At 43.8% G+C, this 24,584-nt stretch overlaps 1 protein-coding gene across 3 annotated transcripts in view; it reads left to right on the top strand.

The window, feature by feature from the left end:
• The window catches only part of si:ch211-106a19.1 (PH_OSBP_ORP4 and Oxysterol_BP domain-containing protein), an 81,965-nt gene that overhangs the window by 40,120 nt on the left and 17,261 nt on the right, over positions 1-24,584 (top strand). For 2 of the 3 annotated variants that reach the window (XM_036935954.1, XM_021621639.2), the window contains one exon: positions 19,207-19,460. In XM_036935954.1, coding sequence (XP_036791849.1) covers positions 19,207-19,460 — 254 coding nt within the window. Of the gene's footprint in view, positions 1-7,971; positions 8,482-19,206; positions 19,461-24,584 lie in introns of those variants that run through there. The other variant, XM_036935955.1, reaches the window with a different exon arrangement.

Raw genomic sequence — 24,584 nt, 5'->3', positions numbered from 1 at the left:
ATTCAGAGATGAATGGGCAAGACAAAAGATTTAAGTGCCTTTGAACAGGGTATGGTAGTAGGTGCCAGGTGGACCGGTTTGTGCCAAGAACGGCAACGCTGCTGGGTTTTTCATGCTCAACAGTTTCCCGTATGTATGTATCAAGAATGGTCCATCACCTAAAGAGCATCCAGTCAACTTGAACACAGCATTAGCTATGGCAAAATGCATGGAATTGCAGGAAATTAGCTTTATAACTGCAACATTTTCTTTCAGCTCCATGGCAGAATGTGTAGGATTGCAGGAATTGGCTTCAAAACTGCAAAAATGTCTCATCTCCATGGAAAATGCGTGTTCTCTGTTGGATCCTATTGTTGTGATGAAGTGGCATGACATTCAGAGACCATTGCTACTGTAGTTCTCTCTCTCACTCACTCACTCACTCACTCACATCGGTGGAAACCATTTCAGTTGTCTTTGCGCTGTTACCTGTAGCTCTGTTAAAGGAGATAATAATAAATGCAGGTCAAGTGAGTGTGATATTAATTGGAGGTACCTGGCTTTGTTTCCCTCCCCTGTATAAGACTTAGGACATACGTGAGTTACTTACGGAAGAACACACCTTCTCCCCAACACACTGGATACATCCCAAATAGCACCCTATTCCCTTTATAATGCATTACTTTTGATCAGGGCCTGTAGGGCTATTTTCAAAAGCAGTGCACTTTATAGGGAAGATGGTGCTATTTGGGACACACAGGCCACCACTCAACAGCAGCCTCAGTTCTCTCACTGATACACTATTATAGCTCTGAATCCACAGCCCCTGTTTTCTCACGTTAGGCTATTAGCAAAGTTGCTGCGGAATTTATGACACTGTAGTCCGCAAAATAACTGTCACTTTTATTTTTTCCCTTAATCAAGCGAACACTCCCCAATTTACCAGGCAGCCTCAGTAACACTGTCATTCCCTCCTCCACCGGTTGGGGGGTGGGGGATTATAGCCACAGGGGTGTGTGGGTGGGTGTGTGAACTGTTTCCACCCCTACACCCCCTCTCCCAATCCCTAAGCACGAAGCATCATGTTACATTGAGGGGACCATCAATCACCATGTCCTTCACTACAGATCTACTTCAGTATATAAGACTGTTTATCACCATGTCCTTCACCACAGATCTACTTCAGTATAAAAGACTGTTTATCACCATGTCCTTCACTACAGATCTACTTCAGTATATAAGACTGTTTATCACCATGTCCTTCACTACAGATCTACTTCAGTATATAAGACTGTTTATCACCATGTCCTTCACTACAGATCTACTACAGTATATAAGACTGTTTATCACCATGTCCTTCACTACAGATCTACTTCAGTATATAAGACTTTATCACCATGTCCTTCACTACAGATCTACTTCAGTATATAAGACTGTTTATCACCATGTCCTTCACTACAGATCTACTACAGTATATAAGACTGTTTATCACCATGTCCTTCACTACAGATCTACTTCAGTATATAAGACTGTTTATCACCATGTCCTTCACTACAGATCTACTTCAGTATATAAGACTGTTTATCACCATGTCCTTCACTACAGATCTACTTCAGTATATAAGACTGTTTATCACCATGTCCTTCACTACAGATCTACTACAGTATATAAGACTGTTTATCACCATGTCCTTCACTACAGATCTACTTCAGTATATAAGACTGTTTATCACCATGTCCTTCACTACAGATCTACTACAGTATATAAGACTGTTTATCACCATGTCCTTCACTACAGATCTACTTCAGTATATAAGACTGTTTATCACCATGTCCTTCACTACAGATCTACTTCAGTATATAAGACTGTTTATCACCATGTCCTTCACTACAGATGTACTTCAGTATATAATACTGTTTATCACCATGTCCTTCACTACAGATCTACTTCAGTATATAAGACTGTTTATCACCATGTCCTTCACTACAGATCTACTTCAGTATATACAGTGCCTTGCGAAAGTATTCGGCCCCCTTGAAATTTGCGACCTTTTGCCACATTTCAGGCTTCAAACATAAAGATATAAAACTGTATTTTTTTGTGAAGAATCAACAACAAGTGGGACATGAAGTGAAGTGGGACGACATTTATTGGATATTTCAACCATTTTTAACAAATCAAAAACTGAAAAATTGGGCGTGCAAAATTATTCAGCCCCTTTACTTTCAGTGCAGCAAACTCTCTCCAGAAGTTCAGTGAGGATCTCTGAATGATCCAATGTTGACCTAAATGACTAATGATGATAAATACAATCCACCTGTGTGTAATCAAGTCTCCGTATAAATGCACCTGCACTGTGATAGTCTCAGAGGTCCGTTAAAAGCGCAGAGAGCATCATTAAGAACAAGGAACACACCAGGCAGGTCCGAGATACTGTTGTGAAGAAGTTTAAAGCCGGATTTGGATACAAAAAGATTTCCCAAGCTTTAAACATCCCAAGGAGCACTGTGCAAGCGATAATATTGAAATGGAAGGAGTATCAGACCACTGCAAATCTACCAAGACCTGGCCGTCCCTCTAAACTTTCAGCTCATACAAGGAGAAGACTGATCAGAGATGCAGCCAAGAGGCCCATGATCACTCTGGATGAACTGCAGAGATCTACAGCTGAGGTGGGAGACTCTGTCCATAGGACAACAATCAGTCGTATATTGCACAAATCTGGCCTTTATGGAAGAGTGGCAAGAAGAAAGCCATTTCTTAAAGATATCCATAAAAAGTGTCGTTTAAAATTTGCCACAAGCCACCTGGGAGACACACCAAACATGTGGAAGAAGGTGCTCTGGTCAGATGAAACCAAAATTGAACTTTTTGGCAACAATGCAAAACGTTATGTTTGGCGTAAAAGCAACACAGCTAAACACACCATCCCCACTGTCAAACATGGTGGTGGCAGCATCATGGTTTGGGCCTGCTTTTCTTCAGCAGGGACAGGGAAGATGGTTAAAATTGATGGGAAGATGGATGGAGCCAAATACAGGACCATTCTGGAAGAAAACCTGATGGAGTCTGCAAAAGACCTGAGACTGGGACTGAGATTTGTCTTCCAACAAGACAATGTTCCAAAACATAAAGCAAAATCTACAATGGAATGGTTCAAAAATAAACATATCCAGGTGTTAGAATGGCCAAGTCAAAGTCCAGACCTGAATCCAATCGAGAATCTGTGGAAAGAACTGAAAACTGCTGTTCACAAATGCTCTCCATCCAACCTCACTGAGCTCGAGCTGTTTTGCAAGGAGGAATGGGAAAAAATGTCAGTCTCTCGATGTGCAAAACTGATAGAGACATACCCCAAGCGACTTACAGCTGTAATCGCAGCAAAAGGTGGTGCTACAAAGTATTAACTTAAGGGGGCTGAATAATTTTGCACGCCCAATTTTTCAGTTTTTGATTTGTTAAAAAAGTTTGAAATATCCAATAAATGTCGTTCCACTTCATGATTGTGTCCCACTTGTTGTTGATTCTTCACAAAAAAATACAGTTTTATATCTTTGTTTGAAGCCTGAAATGTGGCAAAAGGTCGCAAAGTTCAAGGGGGCCGAATACTTTCGCAAGGCACTGTAAGACTGTTTATCACCATGTCCTTCACTACAGATCTACTTCAGTATATAAGACTGTTTATCACCATGTCCTTCACCACAGATCTACTTCATAGCAGAATGTCACAGACAGTGTGTAAAATATCCATACATATGTGTTCTTTATGTGCACATCACAGGAGGCTGTTGAGGGGAGGACAGCTCATAATGGCCGGAACGGAGCAAATGGTATGGCATCAAACACCTGGAAACTATGGAAACCATGTGTTTGATAAATTTGATATCATTCCACTAATTTCGCTCCAGTCATTAAGGTGCCACCAACCTCCTGTAGTGCACATCACGCAGAAGAAATGCAGCAGAGATGCTATTCCAAATCCCTATCTCAGGACACTGCTGACATGGTTTTGTAGTATCCATCTTACAGACATGCACTGTTTATAAAAGTGTAACCATACAGGGGCACAACTTTGGTTTTAGAAGTTGGGGGTGGGTCACATTTTCTTTTAGGGGCTAGATCAGCTTTAATATTGCAGATAGATTGTGGCTTCCATCAACGTAATTGTCTGCATAATTTCAAATCCCCCATATATATTATTTTGTAAATATATACAGTACCAGTCAAAAGTTTGGACACACCTACTCATTCAAGGGTTTTTCTTTATTTTTTAGCATTTTCTACATTGTAGAATAATAGTGAAGACATCAAAACTTTGAAATAACACATGGAATCATGTAGTAACCAAAAAAGTGTCAAAATATATTTTACATTCTTCAAAGTAGCCAACCTTTGCCTTGATGACAGCTTTGCACACTCTTGGCATTCTCTCAACCAGCTTCATAAGGTGACCTGGAATGTATTTCAATTAACAGGTGTGCCTTGTTAAAAGTTACGTTTCTTCAAGTACAGTCACAAAACCATTAAGTCCTATGATTAAACTGGCTCTCATGACCGCTACAGGAAAGGAAGGCCAGCATCCCGGAGTCGCCTCCTCACTGTTGACGTTGAGACTGTGGTTTTGCAGGTACTATTTAATGAAGCTGCCAGTTGAGGACTTGTGAGGCGTCTGTTTCTCAAACTAGACACACTAATGTAGTTGTCCTCTTGCTCAATTGTGCACTGGGGCCTCCCACTCCTCTTTCTATTCTGGTTAGGGCCAGTTTGTGCTGTTCTGTGAAGAGAGTAGCACACAGCCGTTGTTTCCACAATGGGCTATTAGCAGGACAATAGACTCTTCAACCTTTACAAAAGGATAGCTTGTGCTAGGTGTGAATTATTATTATTTTTTAAATAATCCCCCCAATTTGCTATGTATTAAGTACTCTAAAGTTTTACGTTTCTAACTACAAACATCATGCAACTGCAAAATGTTGTGTAAGTCATATACTCTACAGGATTTCTACATCAACATCTTTATGCTTTTGTTTATAAAATAATAAAAATACCTTTTCAAAATGCCGGTGTTTATTTCAACTATCAGCAGGACAGTTGACTCTTGCCGAGTTAATGGACTTTAAATATATTAATGGCTCCATAGCGAATTACTATGGGAATAAATATCACTGAAGGACCGCATAGGGACTGGTCTTGATAATCAATCAGATTTTTATTTGGAAATAAAATAATATTGCTCTTCACTATCACAATATTAAAAACTTTCAGTTGCATTAATTAATTAAATTAATTAAATTAATTAAATCGCTTTAGCCGACATGTTGCGGTTCATCTGATGAAGGTGGACATGGGCCTATTTATATAATGAATATGAATTCAGAGGGCAGAAATGATTAAATATTAAAGCATTAGACCTCTTACTAAATGCGTCAGTCATACAAAAGTTATACATCAATACGAACTGGTTTTGCGGCGCGCAAAGTTCTTTGTTTGTCAGACGAATCATTAGGTTGAAACTACGGAACAGTACAAAACAAGAGAACACACATGGTTAATGTTTTATATATAATCTCTTACAGAGCCTTTCCATAAGTCCACTCAAGTTTCTTCAATTGTTTTCTGACTGTGATTAGAGCGATCTTGTACGCTGATGCCAGCAGATTCCAGATTGCCTTTGCTGATCGCTCATCATCTTCAACCATCAGTGAGTTGATGGCTTGAATAATCTTGCTGGAAATGGAATACCACGGTAGATGCTGTGTTTATGGTTGATTGCCAATATGAAAAACAGTCAAATTAGTTTGTGAATTCAATCGCTTTATTCAGCCGTGATTGGGAGTCCCATGGCGCACAATTGACCCAGCATCGTCCGGGTTTGGTTGGTGTAGGCCGTCATTGTAAATAAGAATTTGTTGTTAACTGACTTGCCTAGTTAAATAATTTAAAAAATAATTTAAGGCTCCTTTCTCTTCTCTGTGCTGGAGTTCTTTTAAGAATAAAGTAGGCTAATGAAGGCAACAAAGAAGGCAACAAATTGTTGCTTACTGGAACACCCAAATTCATCCAATTGTTATAATAGGATTTGAAGCAATAGCCTACCCGCGTGTGGTCAACTATTTCAGCACCGTTTGGCGCTGCTCTGAGATGAGCATGGGGAATGGTATTAATAAATCAATGAGATTTTTATTTTCACTGAATCTCTGTTTGGGTATTGGCTAGACTACAATTAGGGTGTGGAAATGTTAGGATTATATTGCTCTTCACACGCAGTCACTTAGTAGCCTACTCCCAACCGGTCACGTTGTACAGCGCCAACTTTTGAAAGCCAGTCAACACAACTTTTTCTCTCTTTCTTATTCTATTTTCTTCTTGCTAAATAAAAGGTACTGTAGGTTCCCAGATGCTTCCCACCTTTCCCTCAGCTATACATCCAAGTCTCTTCCTATAACATCTGCCTCCATCTAATCCTTGTTTAGTGTTACTGAATCATGCGCTGTCTGTCAGATGTATACTTTTTTTTTCTTGGAATAGAAACACCATAATATTAATCAAATGAATTAAGCTACATTTCTTAATCAATCACATATACTATGTTCTTTCAAAAAAAGGTTTTAACTTCTCTAGTACAGCCAATATTAAAGATGTAAAAGTTTTCTCAAAGATGCCCTCTGGTGGTCAAACTATCACTAACTAGCATTAATGGCAACAATGGCTGACACACAACGTGCCGTAGAATTCTGCGGCAGCCTGCAAGCTGTGTTGCAGTACGACACAACTTTTAAACAAAGAACCACTGTAAATCCAGTCGGATAAACACTCCAAATAGTCTTCCCGACTGCTCGGAGGCGTCCGCCTGGTCCTAAAGCACACTCTTGCCATGTTTTGTATTACATTCCAATGACAAAAATGCAATTTCAGAATGTCGGGGGGACATGTCCGCCCCTGTCCCCAATGAAAGTTGCACCCCTGGAACCATGCCATGGTTAATGACAGCTCATACAGCTGCCGATAATACAAACACATTGTCATGGTGTGTCCTTCCCAGAGGCGTCAGCAGCAGCTTGAGCAGAATTCAAGTGGATCACTATAAATAAACGGTCTCTGTTGCCATGCTCCAATGTGTATGCGAATTGCGACGCTTAACATCCGCTCATTCGGACAGCGACGACATTAGCTGCTGTTATGAGCCTATAGAGGGTAACAGAGGATATGATCAGAGGACAGCCTAGTTATTGTTGGTAATACATGTGTGTGTGAGACTGTTCCCCTTTCTCAAGGTGTGTGCGTGTGCGAGCGCAACACAGAGGGAGGCAGAAAGCTTTGTGGGCGGTCAAGGTCACCTTGGAATGCAAATGCAGTACACTGCATGAACCCTTGGCAGCCGTATTAAAATGATCACCTCCCCCCTTCTGAACACTGCTGTGGGTGCAGCAGAGCAGTGCATGCTGCTGAGAAGAGCAGCCACAGTAACAGTAGTATATCTCTGCTATCACATCTCTGCATTGACCTTGCCCTTTTAGAGGGGGTCAGAATTGCGCAGTGGCCTGATGGCTACTGTTGGTTTCTCCAGGAAAGCTTCACTGGTCGTGGGAAAGAGGCAGAGAGAATAGCAGAGAGGTGATTGGTTGATAGATATTTTATTGAAGACCGCAAAGAGATGACAGATTGCTTGACCTGTATGTCCTTGACTGTAGTTTCCACATGAGGTTAACACCAGTATCATATCACACACCTGCACACCATGGTAGTTTGGTGATCTGTGAAGCACTGTCCCTAATGCTCACTGTAATCTGTGCAGCAGTGAAGCCGTTAACTATTGATTTATGCCGTCAAGCAGGGAAGGCAAGCAGCGGGAGGGAGGGGGGCTATGGCAGTGGGGAAGCAGTAATGCATTCTGGTCTAGGTTCTATAGGTCTCGGCAGCCGGCAGTCATCTATCTCCTCTCTGCCTCGCCCTCCCTCCCTCCTTCCCTCCTTTCCACTCTGCACTGCATTGAGAGAAGCATGTGGAGGAGAATTGTAAATGTGCTGTGCTCTGAGTGTGTGTGCAGCGAGAGCGTTTCAGAGAAGAAGAGCCGAAGCTAGGAGAGGGAGAGAACACGAATGCAAGAGGGGAGCGCCTGCCTCCCTTCCCTTGTCATAGCGTGCGGGCGTGTGAATGTGTGTGTGAGCAGTGTGTGTGCCCGCTGCAATGCTGAATAAGGACAATCGCTGCTGCCTCCGCCCCCCCGCGCCAGGATGATGTAGCGGCCCAGGCTAGTGTCGCGTCTCGGGGAGCGCCGGGCCTGCAGAGCAGAGAGGAGAGAGAGGGGGATGAAGGGCCGGGGCTGCTGGGAACCAGGGACGGTCCGCTCCTTCTGCAACTCGGGCTGCCTCAGTAAACTGAACCAGGGTCAGTACAGCAGCTACAGCTCAGCCTCAGGAGGAGACAGCCTCCACACTCCTCTCACACCACCCCGGAGGAAAACTTCGGCCTGCCACCTCCTCCACCTCGTATGCCTCGGAGGTATCCATCCATTTATCCATCCATCTCTCTGTATCGAACCGCCGCTTTCTGGCTTTTGGCTCAGTTCCGTGCTGCTTGGGACCGACTGCAGCCTGGCCGGTGTTACTGCTTTGGACCATCCACAGCAGCAGCAGAGTTGAGATGGGTGGACGTGCGTTCATAGGGATGCAGCCTCCCCTCCCACTCCTTTCCCTCCCTCCCTCTCTTCCTGCTCTCCCTTCCTCTCTCTCTCCCTCTCCCATTCACTCCCTCTGTCTTCCGGCTGCTTCACTTTGTGTTTGCACTTGGAAGTTATGAAACTTGCACATGCTAGCTAGCCCCTAGCTGTGTATATCTGCATGCCGTAGTTGTCTGTGCATGTACAGTATGTGAGTAGAGTGTTAATAGTAGCAGTAGTCCATATATAATGATGACATTGAGGATTGTAAAGATGCTAGCTCTTGCGGCTCCCTGGGTCCTAGAGCCCCTCCGCAGAGTCATGGAGATGATGACCACACTTATGCAGTTCAGTGCAGTGTGTGATACTGCACTATAGTTACTGTACCAGCATACATCTACTTTGGGTTACTTTATATTTATTTTCTGTGTGTAAGTTTAAGAAATTAGTCTACTTTATCACCATGTGAATATGCAATTGATTTACATTATGTTTCCGTTAGGGGATTACACATTTGTAACAGTAGTTTATCAGTCCAAGGTTAAATTTGGTCCTTAGTTTTGAAACTTTATTTGTGGAACTCCATGTCAGCTGTGTGTCAGAGTGGGCATGTGTGACTGTTGGTGCAGGCCTGTGTAACCTCACTAACCAAGCATGGTATGTGAGGTGAAGTGATGGGGATGAACCCATTCATGGACTTTACAGTTTGTGTGTTGAGTGAGTTGAGCTGTGGTTGAATTTATGTCAGTTAAAGTTTGTATTTTTTATTGTCATAATTTGGTGCTTTGATTGGTCACAGTCTCTTATACCGTAAACCAGGGGTAGGCAATCCTGTTCCTGGAGGGCCGCAGGTACTGCCGGATTTTGTTCCAACTAGGCTAATTGATCAGTTCAATGATTGCCTAATTCAACACACCTGGTCTTCCAGGTCAGTTAAATCAAAAACATGAAACATTGCGGCACTCCAGGACCAGGGTAGCCAAACTACCCCTGCCGTAGACTCTACTGCACAATGACCATGTTTTCTCTCTTTCCCTCCATCCCCCTTTCCCACCCTCCATTACCCCTCTCTATCCCTCTCTCCCCCTGGAGCTGGTAGTGATGTTTCAGTAGGACAGCTGTGTGCTTCTGCCCTGGGCTTTCTGTACTATCTCTGCTCTACACACACACACACACACACACACACACACACACACACACAGAGCATTTTTTTTTTCAAAGACAAAAAATGGGACCTGATGCATCTCTGGGTTAAGGCCCTGCGATAGACTAGACTCAGCATGAGCTCCTATGAGCTGTTCCGGTTTGCACAAGCCGAGGCTGCTTACTAGGGCTGTGAGGATACCAGTATCCAGGGTTGAAATTAAGGTGGTCTGGTATGGTGTGCCGGCAAAATAAATAGTGGGGGTATGCCGTACTGGTAAGAAATGAAATCTACTTTCACCCCTGCCAGTATTGCAATATGTTTTCCGTAGCATAACTGAAAACACTAAGCAGACTAAACTCTTGGTCCTTTAAAAACCTGCTGTATGTCAAATATTCTGCTATAGCTTGGATAGGAAATGTGACTCTGAATGACAACACTATGATGTTTGTTTCCAACATTAGGGCTCTTTTCCTAAAGAAGTTAAATCCTTGCCACGATACTAACAAGTATCACGATACTGGTATGGTCCTGGCCCCACTACTCTCAGATAAAACCGTGACCAGAAACCATGTAGAACTCAGTACAGACTGTTTCAGTGTAACTGACCGTCATCTACAGTCGTTGCATGAACTTTTCTTCTGGCCTCTTGAATTGCTATTTCTCAATAACCCTGTCATCATGCATGCAGCAGAACCCTACAGCACCACTGTGGGTTCCCAGGCCAGACTCACACACTTTCCCTTCCCAGCATGCCCTCTCACAAGGACGAGGAGGTGCCACTGAGGTGCTGAATTTGCATTTAGTGGCATGGACAAATTAATGTCCATGCCTGTAGAGAGTGGGAGGGAGAGCAGAGGAAAATTTCCCCTTGAAGGGCCCTGATGTAAAAGGACTTTTAAAAATACATTTAATTGATTGATTGATTGATTGATTGATCAAAAGTAGTGCACTGTATAGGGTGCCATTTGGGACAGAACCTGAATGTGCTGTGGATCGATCAACATATTGGCTCTCTAAAATATCCCCTCCTTGTAAAGCCTGCTATACTACGCCAGACAGGAAATAGAATATTGCCCCTCTGTCTAATAAATATTCATATGGATTTATTTCAGATCCCTTTCAGAACTTTTTTACAATTACATTTTACATTTGTTTTCATTGAAAGCTGATCTTTTGCTTTCTGGTAAAATGTGAGTTACGCTGCCCCTTACTCACCAAACCCTCTGTTTTTATATTGTGTTCAATATTCTATTAGAAGTGTACTGCAGAGGTTGGGGGGACAGTGATAGGTTGCTCTGCACAGTTCCTAATTTGGTTGCTTTGAGCCGGGCGCTGTGTTACTGGGTTTAACCTGCCGTCTCCTCCATTTGTCTTCACTTGATGCATCTCAGGGGAGCCCAGCAGCCAGTTAGCAATTACCGCTCAGAATTACACTCTCCTCCCTCTCCTGGCCCAGGACACGCCGCTCACACACTCTCTCCCCTCTATCCTCTATCCTCTCTCCCCTCTATCCTCTCACTCCCCTCTATCCTCTCACCCCCCTCTATCCTCTCTCCCCTCTATCCTCTATCCTCTCCCCCCTCTATCCTCTCACTCTAACTCTCTCTCTATCCCACTCCTCTATCCTCTCACTCTAACGCTCTCTCTCTATCCTCTCTCCCCCCTATCCTCTCTCGCTCTCTCTCTCTCTCTCTCTCTCTCTCTCTCTCTCTCTCTCTCTCTCTCTCTCTCTCTCTCTCTCTCTCTCTCTCTCTCTCTCTCTCTCTCTCTCTCTCTCTCTCTCTCTCTCTCTCTCTCTCTCTCTCTCTCTCTCTCTCTCTCTCTCTCTCTCTCTCTCTCTCTCTCAAACTCCCTCGCTCAGCTCCCTGTGTCTCTTCTCCTTGATGAATCTGACTACTCTAAAAACAGACAGACACGCAAGTACATACTAGTCCGTCGGTACTACTAAATATAACCTACTCTCCAGATTTCATGGGTAGTTATGCATTACCTACCAATGCACCATTTCTCCATCCACGGCCTCCTTTAACCTCAGGTGTGCATGTGGTTTGGGATGTGAGCTGAGCTGGATGAGGAAGAATAGCGTGAGTCTGTACTTGGAATATGCTATATATGGAGCGGGATCTGATAGGATTTCTGAAGTGGGATTATTTGCATTTTTACATTTTAATCATTTAGCAGAAGCTCTTATCCAGATTGACTTACAATAGCAATTAGGGTTAAGTGCCTTGCTCAATGGCACATTGACAGATTTTCAGCTTGTCAGCTCGAACCAGCGACCTTTTGGTTACTGACCCAACGCTCCTGCCACTAATTGTAATGGGTTCTCTGCAAAACAATGCATTGATCACTTAAAATGGTATTTGGTACTGTATCTCATAAATGTATTAGCCATTATATGATTTATGCAGTGAGGATGTGATTCTTCACATTATTTATTATGATGAACTGTTAATAATTATCTCATTATTACCTCATCATTATCCCATCATTCTATGTCTACGCTACCCAGAGACTAAAGTACAGCCGTCTGTTCTGTTTGGTGTGTGAATGTCAGTGTTAACACACAGAGACAGGCTTCCTGCATGACTCCATGCGTGCTCCTGGGGTAGATCAGATCTCCATGCTAGTGGATGTACCCTGAACCAGACCACTGATCTGACAGCACATCCTCAGTGGAGCTGGAGACGGGGTCTGTCAGTTTAGTAGTACTGCACTGCTCTCCTAATTACACAACCATCTCTTTTTCTCTCTTTCTCTGTCTTTCTTTCTTTCTTATTTCTTTCTTGCTCTCTGTCAGACCAGACGTGAGAAATTAGCAGTTTGCATGCTAAGAAGGATGTGGAAGGTTGGACATTTAGTTGTGGGTTTACTTGACGTGTAATGACTGTTTTTCTTACAGGAAGATCATAGACATCAAGATCGTCTGAAATTGAGGCATAAAATCAGAGCAGTAGAGGGAGCCTCAGCGTTCTATTGGTCTCTGTGTAATAGGTGTTTTCTGAGGTGTGGGGAGGAGGATGACACGCCGCCCTTGAGTCGTGACTCATGTGGTAATCGACTCTCTCGCTCTGTGTCGTCGACCTTGCTAAGGGGAGCCATCCCGCCACATCCGTTGTCCTGTGCATTCCGAGGGGTGGGGGGGCTGAGCACGGACACTGAGTGTAGCAGTACACTGCACCAATACCTGCATAAGATTACCATTAAGCCCCCCACACAACGCTCTGTGTACCCTGGGGCTGCTAGCCATGGTTGGTTCACTGATCAGCCACTCATATCCTGTAATCTAATGTTGTTTGAAATGAACTTCCTTTGTTTTATATTTCATTTCATTTCCTCTGTATGTTTGATAGATGATGATCATGACAACTTTCCTTCACCTCTGGCTCACTACCAAACGAAGTCCCCTTTTGTGTAATAGCTAAAAACATCCCAGCTTTAGTTTCTCCACATCCTAATGTCCTAGCTCTTATTAGACAAAGAATAGCAGTATTTCTCCCCTCTGTGATTTCACCCCATGAAACCAGTGTTTCTGTTCACAGAAGACAGCCTCCCCATTAGCTGTGAGGTGAGTGTACTGATGATGGTAGGGTGGTTTGACTGTTATGGATTCAGAGACTGCATGCCGGGGGCCCGGAGGTGCTGGAATGGCAATTAGTTATGCAGACAACCTGCTGTAAGCAGATTATCCATTAAACACATAGGCATAGTCCTTGGTGCATGTGACGGTTTATTTTTAAGTGCCATCACTTGGCTGGTGAACTCCTTGGCAGTGAGTTGTGAATAATGAGAGCAGGGCTTTGCTGCAGAGTTCCTCTACCTCCACTCTAAATGTCTGTTCCAACTTACCTGCCTCAACCCACCTGTCCCAAGCTCATTCTCCATCGCCTCCTTTAGTTAGTGATATAGGCTATGTCAGCCAATAGTAGAGGCCTATCAGTAACCTACAACCAATCACGGCAAAGCAACAATTTCGGTAGCCCTGGCCTAAAATGATATCTGTATAGCAACATGGACATTTAAAACTTAATACAGACTTAATACATTTATTTTCTCCTCATAAACGGTTTAAGCCCAGTCTGATCATACCCTGGCCATATCCTGTTCCTGCCTGCTGGTCTATTTATTCCTTCCCTACAGCCCCACTTAGGCCTCTCATCTTGGGATGTCCTGATGTTACCCTGCCTGCTTCGCGCAGCTGTAATTTCAGTCTGTAACTGCCAAAATAAAGGAAACACTGACTTAAAGTGTCTTAATAGGGCGTTGGGCACCACGATCCACCTGAACAGCTTCAATGCACCTTGGCATAGATTCTACAAGTGTCTGGAACTCATTGGAGGGATTCTTCCACAAGAAATTCCATAATTTGGTGTATTGTTAATGGTTGTGGAAAATGCTGTTTCAGGCTTCGCTCCAGAATCTCCCATAAGTGTTTAATTGGGTTGAGATCTGGTGACTGAGACGGCCATGGCATATGGTTTACATTGTTTTCATGCTCATCAAACCATTAAGTGACCAAACCATTCAGTGAGCACTTGTGCTCTATGGATGGGGGCATTGTAGCCAAAATAATGGCCTACCCAGCATTTTATACGTAACCCTAAGCATGATGGAATGTTAATTGCTTAATTAACTCAAAACCGCACCTGCTTTCAATATACTTTGTATCCCTATTTACTCAAGTGTTTCCATTATTTTGGCAGTTAACTGAATGTGGATGACTTGAACACTGTGGATCAGGATGAGCGGCATTGCTGTAGTGGCAGCCATGCCATGGTGTTGGAGGGTTGAGTTGCATAGGGCAGCCCCTCTTGGGTTGCAGAGTTGGGTTCTGGAGGCTATATTAATGATCCTGGGGGATGCCTCTGCCACGCTTCCTCTCCTCTATATGTCTCTGCTCTACCCTAATGTATTCTATAGACCACTACTAGTTAGTATACATCCTATAGTAGGCGGTGAGTCACTCGGTGCCTCGCCAAACAGTCCTACTGTTCCCCCTCTCTCTCTGTGGTGCCTCCTGCACTAACTGAGCCTAACTGCTCTAATTATAATTCAATTCCAGGTCTGGGAGATGGTCATGGGGAGGGTCATTCTGGGCTCCCATCTCTGTTGTTGTAGGGCTGGACTGTCTCTACAGAAGCTCTGCCTGCTTTTGTCTTTTCCTCGGGCTGGACAGTTTTGTCTCTCTGTGCTCCTGCACACAGCGTGGCCATTCAGCACGCTCACGCATTACATCACCTAGTCAGAGCAGTCAGTCTCTGGCTGTCTATGCTGGTTGTGCTTGCTTACTGGTCACCACCCACTGGGTGAAGATGGAGGCCCTAGGGTGCAAACATGGTGAGTGCCCTCGTCTTCCCTTTCTTGTGTTGTTTTACCTCTCTCTCCCTCCTCTCTTTTCTCTCCTCCCTCTTCCAGGACGTCTCCCCTTTCAAATAGGAGGGTTGGTTCCCCCCTCTTTATGGATTACTGGAGGACATTTGATTAGCATGAAGAGAGACATCTTGTGCTGTCATTGTTCAGTCTCTTTAGCACAACCAAACAGTTAGGAGATTAGTTCTTTTTGTAGTCGATTGTGTGACTTGTCCCTGGCTCTCTGGATCATATTTGGTCTTGGGTTATCATGAATGTCTGTTGATGTGGTTGCCATTTCCTGTTGTTATTCGTGAGCAACTGTCTGTTGGTAGCATGTCATTCTGCCAGGTCAGATTGTGGAGTAATTGCCAAGGCTCTAGACTGTCCGCAGACATGCAGCCCGCTAGCCTGGGACTGGGAATGAGTCACTTTAATACACTCCACTGCCTGGTTCTCACTGCTCCTGGTGCTGCTGTCTTTATGACTCTGCTATGCTTGTGTAGAAGTGGAAACGGGTAGTAGTGCCTTTCAGGCTTTGTTGTCAGTAGTGTGTGCAGCATGTGATGGTTTTTGTCGTCACCGATGTTGGCCTACATGTTGTAAATGTGTTTGTCAGTAGTGTTAGTCACTTCCTCTGTGAGTTCAGAGCAAGAGCTGGCATGTAGCTAGTGGGAATGTGGAAGTAGAACGGCCTCTATGACAGCTTCCTTTGCTAGCTGCTAAACTGACACTTTCACATTCAAGTGACATGCTTGGAACATTCTAACCACCACCCTAGGCTGTGCAGGATTACTCCCTGATATAACAGATGAAGATCAGGAGGAGGAGAGGGATAACAGAAGAGGACTGGCAGACAGAGATGTGTATGCAGGAATAGTCTAAAGAAGGGAGAGTGAGACGGCAAGAAAGAATACAACAGAGCTATGCGAGATGGAAAGTGAAGAGGATGAAGGTGGTCGAAGAAGAGCTGAAAGACTGTGAAAAGGATCTGAATGTAACGGTCATTCTTCAGAGAGACTTTGAGAAAATGTGAGAAAATGATTCTCCATGTCGCCCTCTGACCTGGGGTGATGGTGGGTTTCCTGATCCTTCTAGATAGATTCTAGGCTAAATCAATGACCTCTTACTCCTCAAGAGAAGCTACATTCCTTTCGAAAATGTGAAAGACCCTCCCATCTACTCAATAACCTGCCAGAGCAGTAGAGGCATGTTTCCAAGGCTCCAGCGTCCAACACTCTAGTGTTGAGGGTGATGATACCTCACCTCCTTTATTTAACTGACTACAATAATGTCTGCTGTTGCACTCGTGAAAATATGAATTGTACTTCCTATATACACTGAGTGTACAAAACATGAAGAACACCTTCCTAATATTGATTTACACCCCTTCGCCCCCCTTTTGCCTCAAAACAGCCTAAATTTGTCAGGGCGTGTACCCTACAAGGTGTCGAAAGCGTCCCACAGGGATGCTGGCCCATGTTGACTGCAATGCTTCCCACAGTTGTGTCAAGTTGTCTGGATGTCCTTTGGGTGATGGACCATTCTTGATACACACGGAAAACTGTTGAGTTTGAAAAACCCAGCATCTTTGCAGTTCTTGACTCAAACCGGTTTGCTTGGCATCTACTATCTTATCCCGTTCAAAGGCGCTTAAATATTTTGTCTTGCCCATTCACCTTCTGAATGACAGGCATACACAATCCATGTCTCAATTGTCTGAAGGCTTCAAAATCCTTCTTTAACCTGTCTTCTAACCTTGACTCTGATTGAAGTGGATTTAATAAGTGACATCAATAAGGGATCATAGCTTTCACCTGGATTCACCTGGTCAGTCTGTCATGGAAAGAGCAGGTGTTCTTAATGTTTTTGTATACTTCTGTCTTTTCCTTTTTTCTCTTTAGTTCATTCTCTTCGCTGTTGGGGGGTTCTTGGGGGTGGGGAATGGAATGAATTGTATTGTCATTTTTTTCTTCTTCTGGGGGGGACTGTGGGAGGGGTCTCGAATGGTTGAGGGACAGCTATTGGAGAAGTGTGGAGGGTTTGGGTTTCACAAGATTGGGATCATGAAAAAGGAAACTATGACATATATTTTATATCACTATCATGCACACGCACCCTCGCACATAAGGATGGCTCTGTTGCGGAAAGACTGATACATGTTTGATTGTGTCTTGAAGGACAAACACTACAGCATCATGTTCTAATACTTTGTTACCCCTTCCTTGTGTTTTTTTTTTGTAATAAATAATTATAAAAAAAGGTTTTGTACACTCCGTGTATAGCTTTTAACTCAAACACACATGTGCATGCACCCACTGCCACCGTACCGTGCACACATACGTCTCTCTGTTACCAGTGCGTTATGTTACCCTTATAATAGTGTGTATCATCTTCAAACCAATTTCCATAACAGTAAGATCCGCTGGCATTATGCAACAAATACACTGTCACTTTGTGCAGCTTGGGCTGAGAAAATGGCGGAGAATCAGTTTGATCCATGCCACTTCTGGACTATAGAACAAATGTCAGACTTTTCCTGATTTGCCTCAATAAATCATGTGTTCTGACCTGACATTTAAAGGGTTTTTGTTTGTGGAAACGCGTGGTCAAGATGTGGTTGCTCTCTAACAGACTTAACACACCTGTCTCTGATCAAGTCATACAGTATGTTGTGTGGGAGGTCTCTTTATTAAACTGACCATTAATGTTTGTATGACCACCACCAGGGTCATTGCAATGTGAAATCCCTCAGATCCCAGGGGATGTGCCATAATGCCTGGATGTGGGCTATATCTGGTTCTGTGCCTGACCCGGGGGGTATTTCTGGTCCCAGTAAGAGTCTATGTAATGTTTGGACAGAGGCTGACACACTGTTCTCATACTGTATGTTCAGAGTGGTCCCGAGTAACCTCTCCACTGCGGACACACTGCCCTGCAGTCACCACTGCAGCAGAGTAGGGCAGGGCAGGGCAGGGCAGAGCAGAGCAGAGCAGAGCAGGGCAGGGCAGGGCAGGGCAGGGCAGGGCAGGGCAGGGCAGGGCAGGGCAGGGCAGGGCAGGGGCCCACTGAGGGAATGGAAGACTGCCTCATGTAAATACCCTGACTCGGCTTAAATTGTTCTGCTTCCGAGGATTTCACCAGTGTCTGTCTCTGGAAAGGGGCCATTAAGAGAGAGGTGTAGATTTTACAGCTGGTTTTCACTTACATACATACATACATATATATATATATATATATATAATAATTTTGCACGCCTAATTTTTCAGTTTTTGATTTGTTAAAAAAGTTTGAAATATCCAATAAATGTCGTTCCACTTCATGATTGTGTCCCACTTGTTGTTGATTCTTCACAAAAAAATACAGTTTTATATCTTTATGTTTGAAGCCTGAAATGTGGCAAAAGGTCGCAAAGTTCAAGGGGGCCGAATACTTTCGCAAGGCACTGTATGTAAGTAAAATCCAGCCGCAGAGCAATTCCAACACACATTTTATCAGTGGCAGTAATGACTATTTAAAGTATTTTTTCATGGTGTCTCTGAATCTCTTCATAGCTAAGTCATAGATGACCATGTGTATTTTAGATGCAAACTTGTGCATGTGTGTATCTCTTGGAATATGATGAGTCTGCAATGAAGCCGTTGACCATATATTTGGCTCATTAGGACCTCCAATAATATATTGATGGTCATCTGTTGGCTGCCTCTGTATGAATTTAACATGGACTCTGCTGCTGGTGAGCCTACTGCAGTGTCCTCCATTTTACATGTCTAGTGAGTGGGTCATTGAATGGTGAGATTATCAAGTGCTCTAACTTGGGAAACAAACTCATTTCTTAGAGAGCAATCAATAAAGGGAGATGGATGCATGAGTTCCTGCAGCCACTGGGTATTGGGCTTAGAATATGGAGTTTACATTTTAGGGGAATTTACTCCAAATTGCAGTAAAAAGTGCTAATGTCTTTCTAATGTTTGATTTAGTTTTCCGTGACTGTGGCGAGGACCCTGCATCCTTGATTTCCCTCCTTTATTTGAAGTCTCCTCTTATCTGAACTCTGATCTTTCCTCTGCAGATGACTCAGGGGACGAGGAGCCCACAACCCAGTCGGACCGCAGTGAGGGGATCCAGGGCACTCTGAAGACCCTGATCAGCAAGCTTGATGACCTCAGCACGTGTAACGACCTAATCGCCAAGCATGGGGCGGCCCTGCAGCGCTCTCTGAGTGAACTTGAGGCGCTGAGAGTCCCTGTGGAGGGAGGAGAGAAGATCAAGGGCGTCAATGAACGCGCCACCCTCTTCCGCATCACCTCGAATGCTATGATCAATGTGAGTAGTGAGACTTAAGGCTTCTACACATCTATACAAATAAAGCTAGCTAACTACAGATGATATGTTAGGTCGTTTTTTTCCCCCAACTCAGGTCCCTATTCAAATATAGAAGTTGGTCTATGTCCAGCGGAGATCAACTGAGACTACACACCGGGCAGATTCTTTCCACAACCGTCCATAGGCATTTGGGTTTGCTGTATGTTAGATATACAGTGGGCCTTTATGGTAGAGTGGCCAGACGGAAGCCACTCCTCAGTAAAACGCACATGACAGCCAGCTTGGAATTTGCCAAGAGGCACCTAAAGGACTCAGACCATGAGAAACAAGATTCTCGGATCTGATGAAACCAAGATTAAACTCTTTGGCCTGAATGCCAAGTGTCACATCTGGAGGAAACCTGGCATCATCCTTATGGTGAAGCATGGTGGTGGCAGCATCATGCTGTAGGTATGTTTTTCAGCGGCAGGGACTGCGAGACTAGTCAGAATTGAGGGAAAGATGAACAGAGCAAAGTACGGTGAAATCCTTGATAAAAACCTGCTCCAGAGCGCTCAGGACCTCAGACTGGGGTGAAGGTTCACCTTCCAACAGGACAACGAACCTAAGCACACAGCCAAGACAACTCAGTAGTGGCTTCGGGACAAGTCTCTGAATGTCCTTGAGTGGCTCAGCCAGAGCCTGGACTTGAACCCCATCGAACATCTCTGGAGAGACTTGAAAATAGCTGTGCAGCGATACTCCCCATCCAACTTCACAGCGCTTGAAAGGATCTGCAGAGAAGAATGGGAGAAACTCCCCAAATATAGGTGTGCCAAGCTTGTAGCATCATACCTAGAAGATTCGAGGCTGTAATCGCGGCCAAAAGTGCTTCAACAAAGTTCTGAGTAAAGGGTCTGAACACTTATGTAAATGTCATATTTAAGTTAGATAAATTTTCAAAAAAAGAAACAGTTTTTGCTTTGTCATTATGGGGTATTTTGTGTAGATTGAAGAAGGGGGGGACACATTTAATCCAGCCTGAATACTTTCCGAATGCGCTGTATTCATAGAAGCCTTTTACATGGCAATGGGTACTGTGTAGAGTGACCATCATTCTCAGTGCTATGGTATGATACAGTAGATGTGACAGGAATGACACAGGTCAGCAGATTTTGATTTTGATTTGTGTATTTACTGTAGTGATGTGCTTTAGATTCTCAAATGCTCTTGCAAATGTGACGACAATGGGAAGCTCTTCTTAGGTGTTATCTCTTTCTAGCAGTGACGTATCAGGCCACCCATCCAGTTACAGTATGTTAGATATGTGCGCTGGGGTTGTTAGCATCGGAACTACAGTAGCTCCTCTATTGCTATGGTTACCATGACCACAGAGTCATTTCCATAGGCCATGTGGTATTATAGTGGACTAGAGGGCAGAGGAAAGGAGAGGTCAGTGCTGAAGGAGTGATACCGGATCTGGGCTGGGGGGAGGGACAGGAATAGTCTTGCCCCCTCCCCAAACCTCCCTAGACCCTCCCAGCCCAGGGACATGAGCCCAGAGACGAATGCCAGAGCCCCCCCTGCCTCCACAAAACAGACATGCTCTTACAGGGGCCAGACGCTACACAGACAATCAGACAAGGTTTGTGTGTCTCTCTTTTACTATGCTGCTTGGCTTTGATGTGTTTGATGTTTTTTTTGTATGTTTGACAATAGATAGCTTTGTTTTGTCTGGGACACAGACTGTTATTTCTGTGGTTATGTGTTTCTGACACATGGGGAATGTTCCCATAACATGGGTCACATACAGGTGGGATAGTGTATCCAGGGCACATGTACTTGACCTTTTTAAACATGGCCTGAACTGATACTGTGAGGAAATTATGGGGTGTGTTTGCTCAGCTGAAGCTTTGTAAAAAGTTCAGCCCCATTTAGAGTGTTCTACATCTGTGTGGAGAAGTCTACACTTTTATCATAGATTTAGCTGTCTTCCCTCTAAAGGCCTTTTGTTTCTGCATGCAGTTAATTTCTGTGTTGATTAATTGGAGTGGGAACTGAACGTTACTGGACAGGCAGTAAAACATTTCCTATCTCATTAAACCCCACTGTTAGAGCTGGTCAAACTGGAGGCGCTGATGAGGGAGGCTGATGAGGGAGGCTGATGAGGGAGGGGGTCGAAAAGTGCTACTTCTGAACCATTTTTTGAATGGTTTTGTGTAAGTAGAGGAAAGGGGGGAGTAGATAGGTAGGCTATTTGCTGATAGCTACAGTTGGTTGTGGTTCGTTCGGTTTGTGATGTATTTGATATGTCACCACAACCACTGCTCTTGATCTCATTTTACACCAACTGGTGGTAGGAGAGGGGGCGGGGGGATCTGACCCTGACTGGAGGGATGCGGATCTCACCCTGACTGGAGGGATGCGGATCTCACCCTGCCTGACTGGAGGGATGCGGATCTCACCCTGCCTGACTGGAGGGATGCAGATCTCACCCTGCCTGACTGGAGGGATGCGGATCTCACCCTGCCTGACTGGAAGGATGCGGATCTCACCTTAATTTGGAGGGATGCGGATCTCACCCTGATTTGAAGGGATGCGAATCTCACCCTGACTGGAGGGATGTGGATCTCACCCTGATTTGGAGGGATGCGGATCTCACCCCGATTTGGAGGGATGCGGATCTCACCCCGATTTGGAGGGATGCGGATCTCACCCCGATTTGGAGGGATGCGGATCTCACCCCGATTTGGAGGGATGCGGATCTCACCCCGATTTGGAGGGATGCGGATCTCACCCCGATTTGGAGGGATGCGGATCTCACCCCGATTTGGAGGGATGCGGATCTCACACTGATTGGAGTGGGTGGCCCCTTTCCATTTAATGCACTCAAGCCATATGAAACCTTGACAGAAATGTCACACTTGCCCAACCATGCACACACTAAACTGAACCCGAACATTTATTTCAACTCCAACAGCTCTTAAATCTGCTTTTCATGTTGAATCATTATGTGATATCCACAGAGTTCAGACATGATGATATTTCCCCCACCGAAAGTCACGAGCAGCAGTCTGAGTTGAAAGGATGGATTCAGCAGAAAAAAAGTGGAACCAAAGTTGGATTTAATTGTATATGTGCCTGAGGAGTAAAAGGAAGTGAGTAGATCTGTCACATGATACACTTTCAGTGGGAGAAGTCAAACCTCTGCAATCAGGACACTTACTATTTGACTTCTGAAGGAAAGAGGATATATATTATCTGTGAGTAAGGCTGTGATTTAGCTATAATAACACTGCTGTTCATTTGAATTGGTGGGAATTGTGAAATGACAAACACTTTGGGATGTAAGTTTAGACTTTTGGTCTTGGTGTCAGGTCATCAGCGTAGATGGTTGTTTAATTAGTCAGTTAGGCTAGCGTGCTGCTCTCTGATTTATTAATGTGATGGCCTGTACTGTGAGAAGACTAAACGTATAACATGTCAATTGGTTAAACTATGTTGTTGCAGGATTATTGTCCTGCTGTGAGAAACGGGTCAAATTAAGATCCTACTGTACATGGTTAGTGTGTGTTTCAACAAAGATCTTCAATATTAAAATATCCAATTATTTTAGTGTGGGGGGATATATAGGACCCTGCCATGTCCCTGTTCCGTCTTTCTGAGGGCGATATGTCCTATCTGTGCAACCCACTGATCTGAGGACACTGATTATCTGTGCTCTGTGACACACATGGCCCTCAGCCACACACCACAGCCAGAGCCATGGCCAAGTGGTTTCAGCTATCCTGTGGCACCGGGACCAAATAGGTTTTTAATGGCTGGATGTTGAACAGGATGTTGCACTGACTGCATAACAATGTGCTCACAGGATCAGAGCACTCCGTGGTTGTGTAGATTTCCGGACTAGGAAGTTCATGGATGGATTTAGACAGGTTTGTCATGTTATACTGTTTAGGCTAGTTGTTTGACCATTCACTCTGATACTTCATTGGGGGAAGCAGTGGTAGCCTGCAGGGCTGATGTGTGTTTCTGCCCCACAGTCTGCTTATCACAATGGGTGTTCCATTTCCTGTGGTTTCAGGTCAATGACCTCCCAACACATTCCATGGTCTGACACACGATGTAGAGGGAGGCGAAGGCTGACAGACTCTACTTGTGTGTTTGATCTAGAGTAACCTCTCCGTTTTGCCAAGAATGCAGTAACTCAGAATGCCTTTTTTTGACTTAATTTGCACACAGCATGAGAGAGGCATGTAACTGACAATTAACCTGTAAGTCTGTCATTGTTTTTTTTTTTTTTTTAATTGTGGGTTCGCTATGGGGAAAATGATAAGACAAGCAGAACTACGTGGCTAAGAACTGTTGTAACGGGGATTATTATCGTAGCAACACACCTTTTGGAGTGAAGGCAATCATGCGCTGTGTTAGCTAAGTTTTCATGTCTTCGGGTGTAGTTCGTGAAGGTTGAAGTGTGTATGTTAGGATGGTAACGTTATAATAATTAAGGATGAAGTGTGTATGTTAGGATGGTAACGTTATAATAATTAAGGTTGAAGTGTGTATGTTAGGATGGTAACATTATAATAATTAAGGATGAAGTGTGTATGTTAGGATGGTAACGTTATAATAATTAAGGGTGAGGTGTGTATGTTTGGATGGTAACGTTATAATAATTAAGGATGAAGGGTGTATGTTAGGATGGTAACGTTATAATAATTAAGGATGAAGTGTGTATGTTAGGATGGTAACGTTATAATAATAATTAAGGATGAAGTGTGTATGTTAGGATGGTAACGTTATAATAATTAAAGATGAAGTGTGTATGTTAGGATGGTAACGTTATAATAATTAAGGATGAAGGGTGTATGTTAGGATGGTAACGTTATAATAATTAAGGATGAAGTGTGTATGTTAGGATGGTAACGTTATAATAATTAAGGATGAGGTGTGTATGTTAGGATGGTAACGTTATAATAATTAAGGATGAAGGGTGTATGTTAGGATGGTAACGTTATAATAATTAAGGATGAAGTGTGTATGTTAGGATGGTAACGTTATAATAATTAAGGATGAAGTGTGTATGTTAGGATGGTAACGTTATAATAATAATTAAGGATGAAGTGTGTATGTTAGGATGGTAAC

This window comes from Oncorhynchus mykiss, chromosome 11, assembly GCF_013265735.2.
Source record: "Oncorhynchus mykiss isolate Arlee chromosome 11, USDA_OmykA_1.1, whole genome shotgun sequence".
NCBI lineage: Eukaryota > Metazoa > Chordata > Actinopteri > Salmoniformes > Salmonidae > Oncorhynchus > Oncorhynchus mykiss.
The sequence above is the reverse complement of the archived record's forward strand: the minus strand, read 5'-3'. Positions and strand labels throughout refer to the sequence as shown.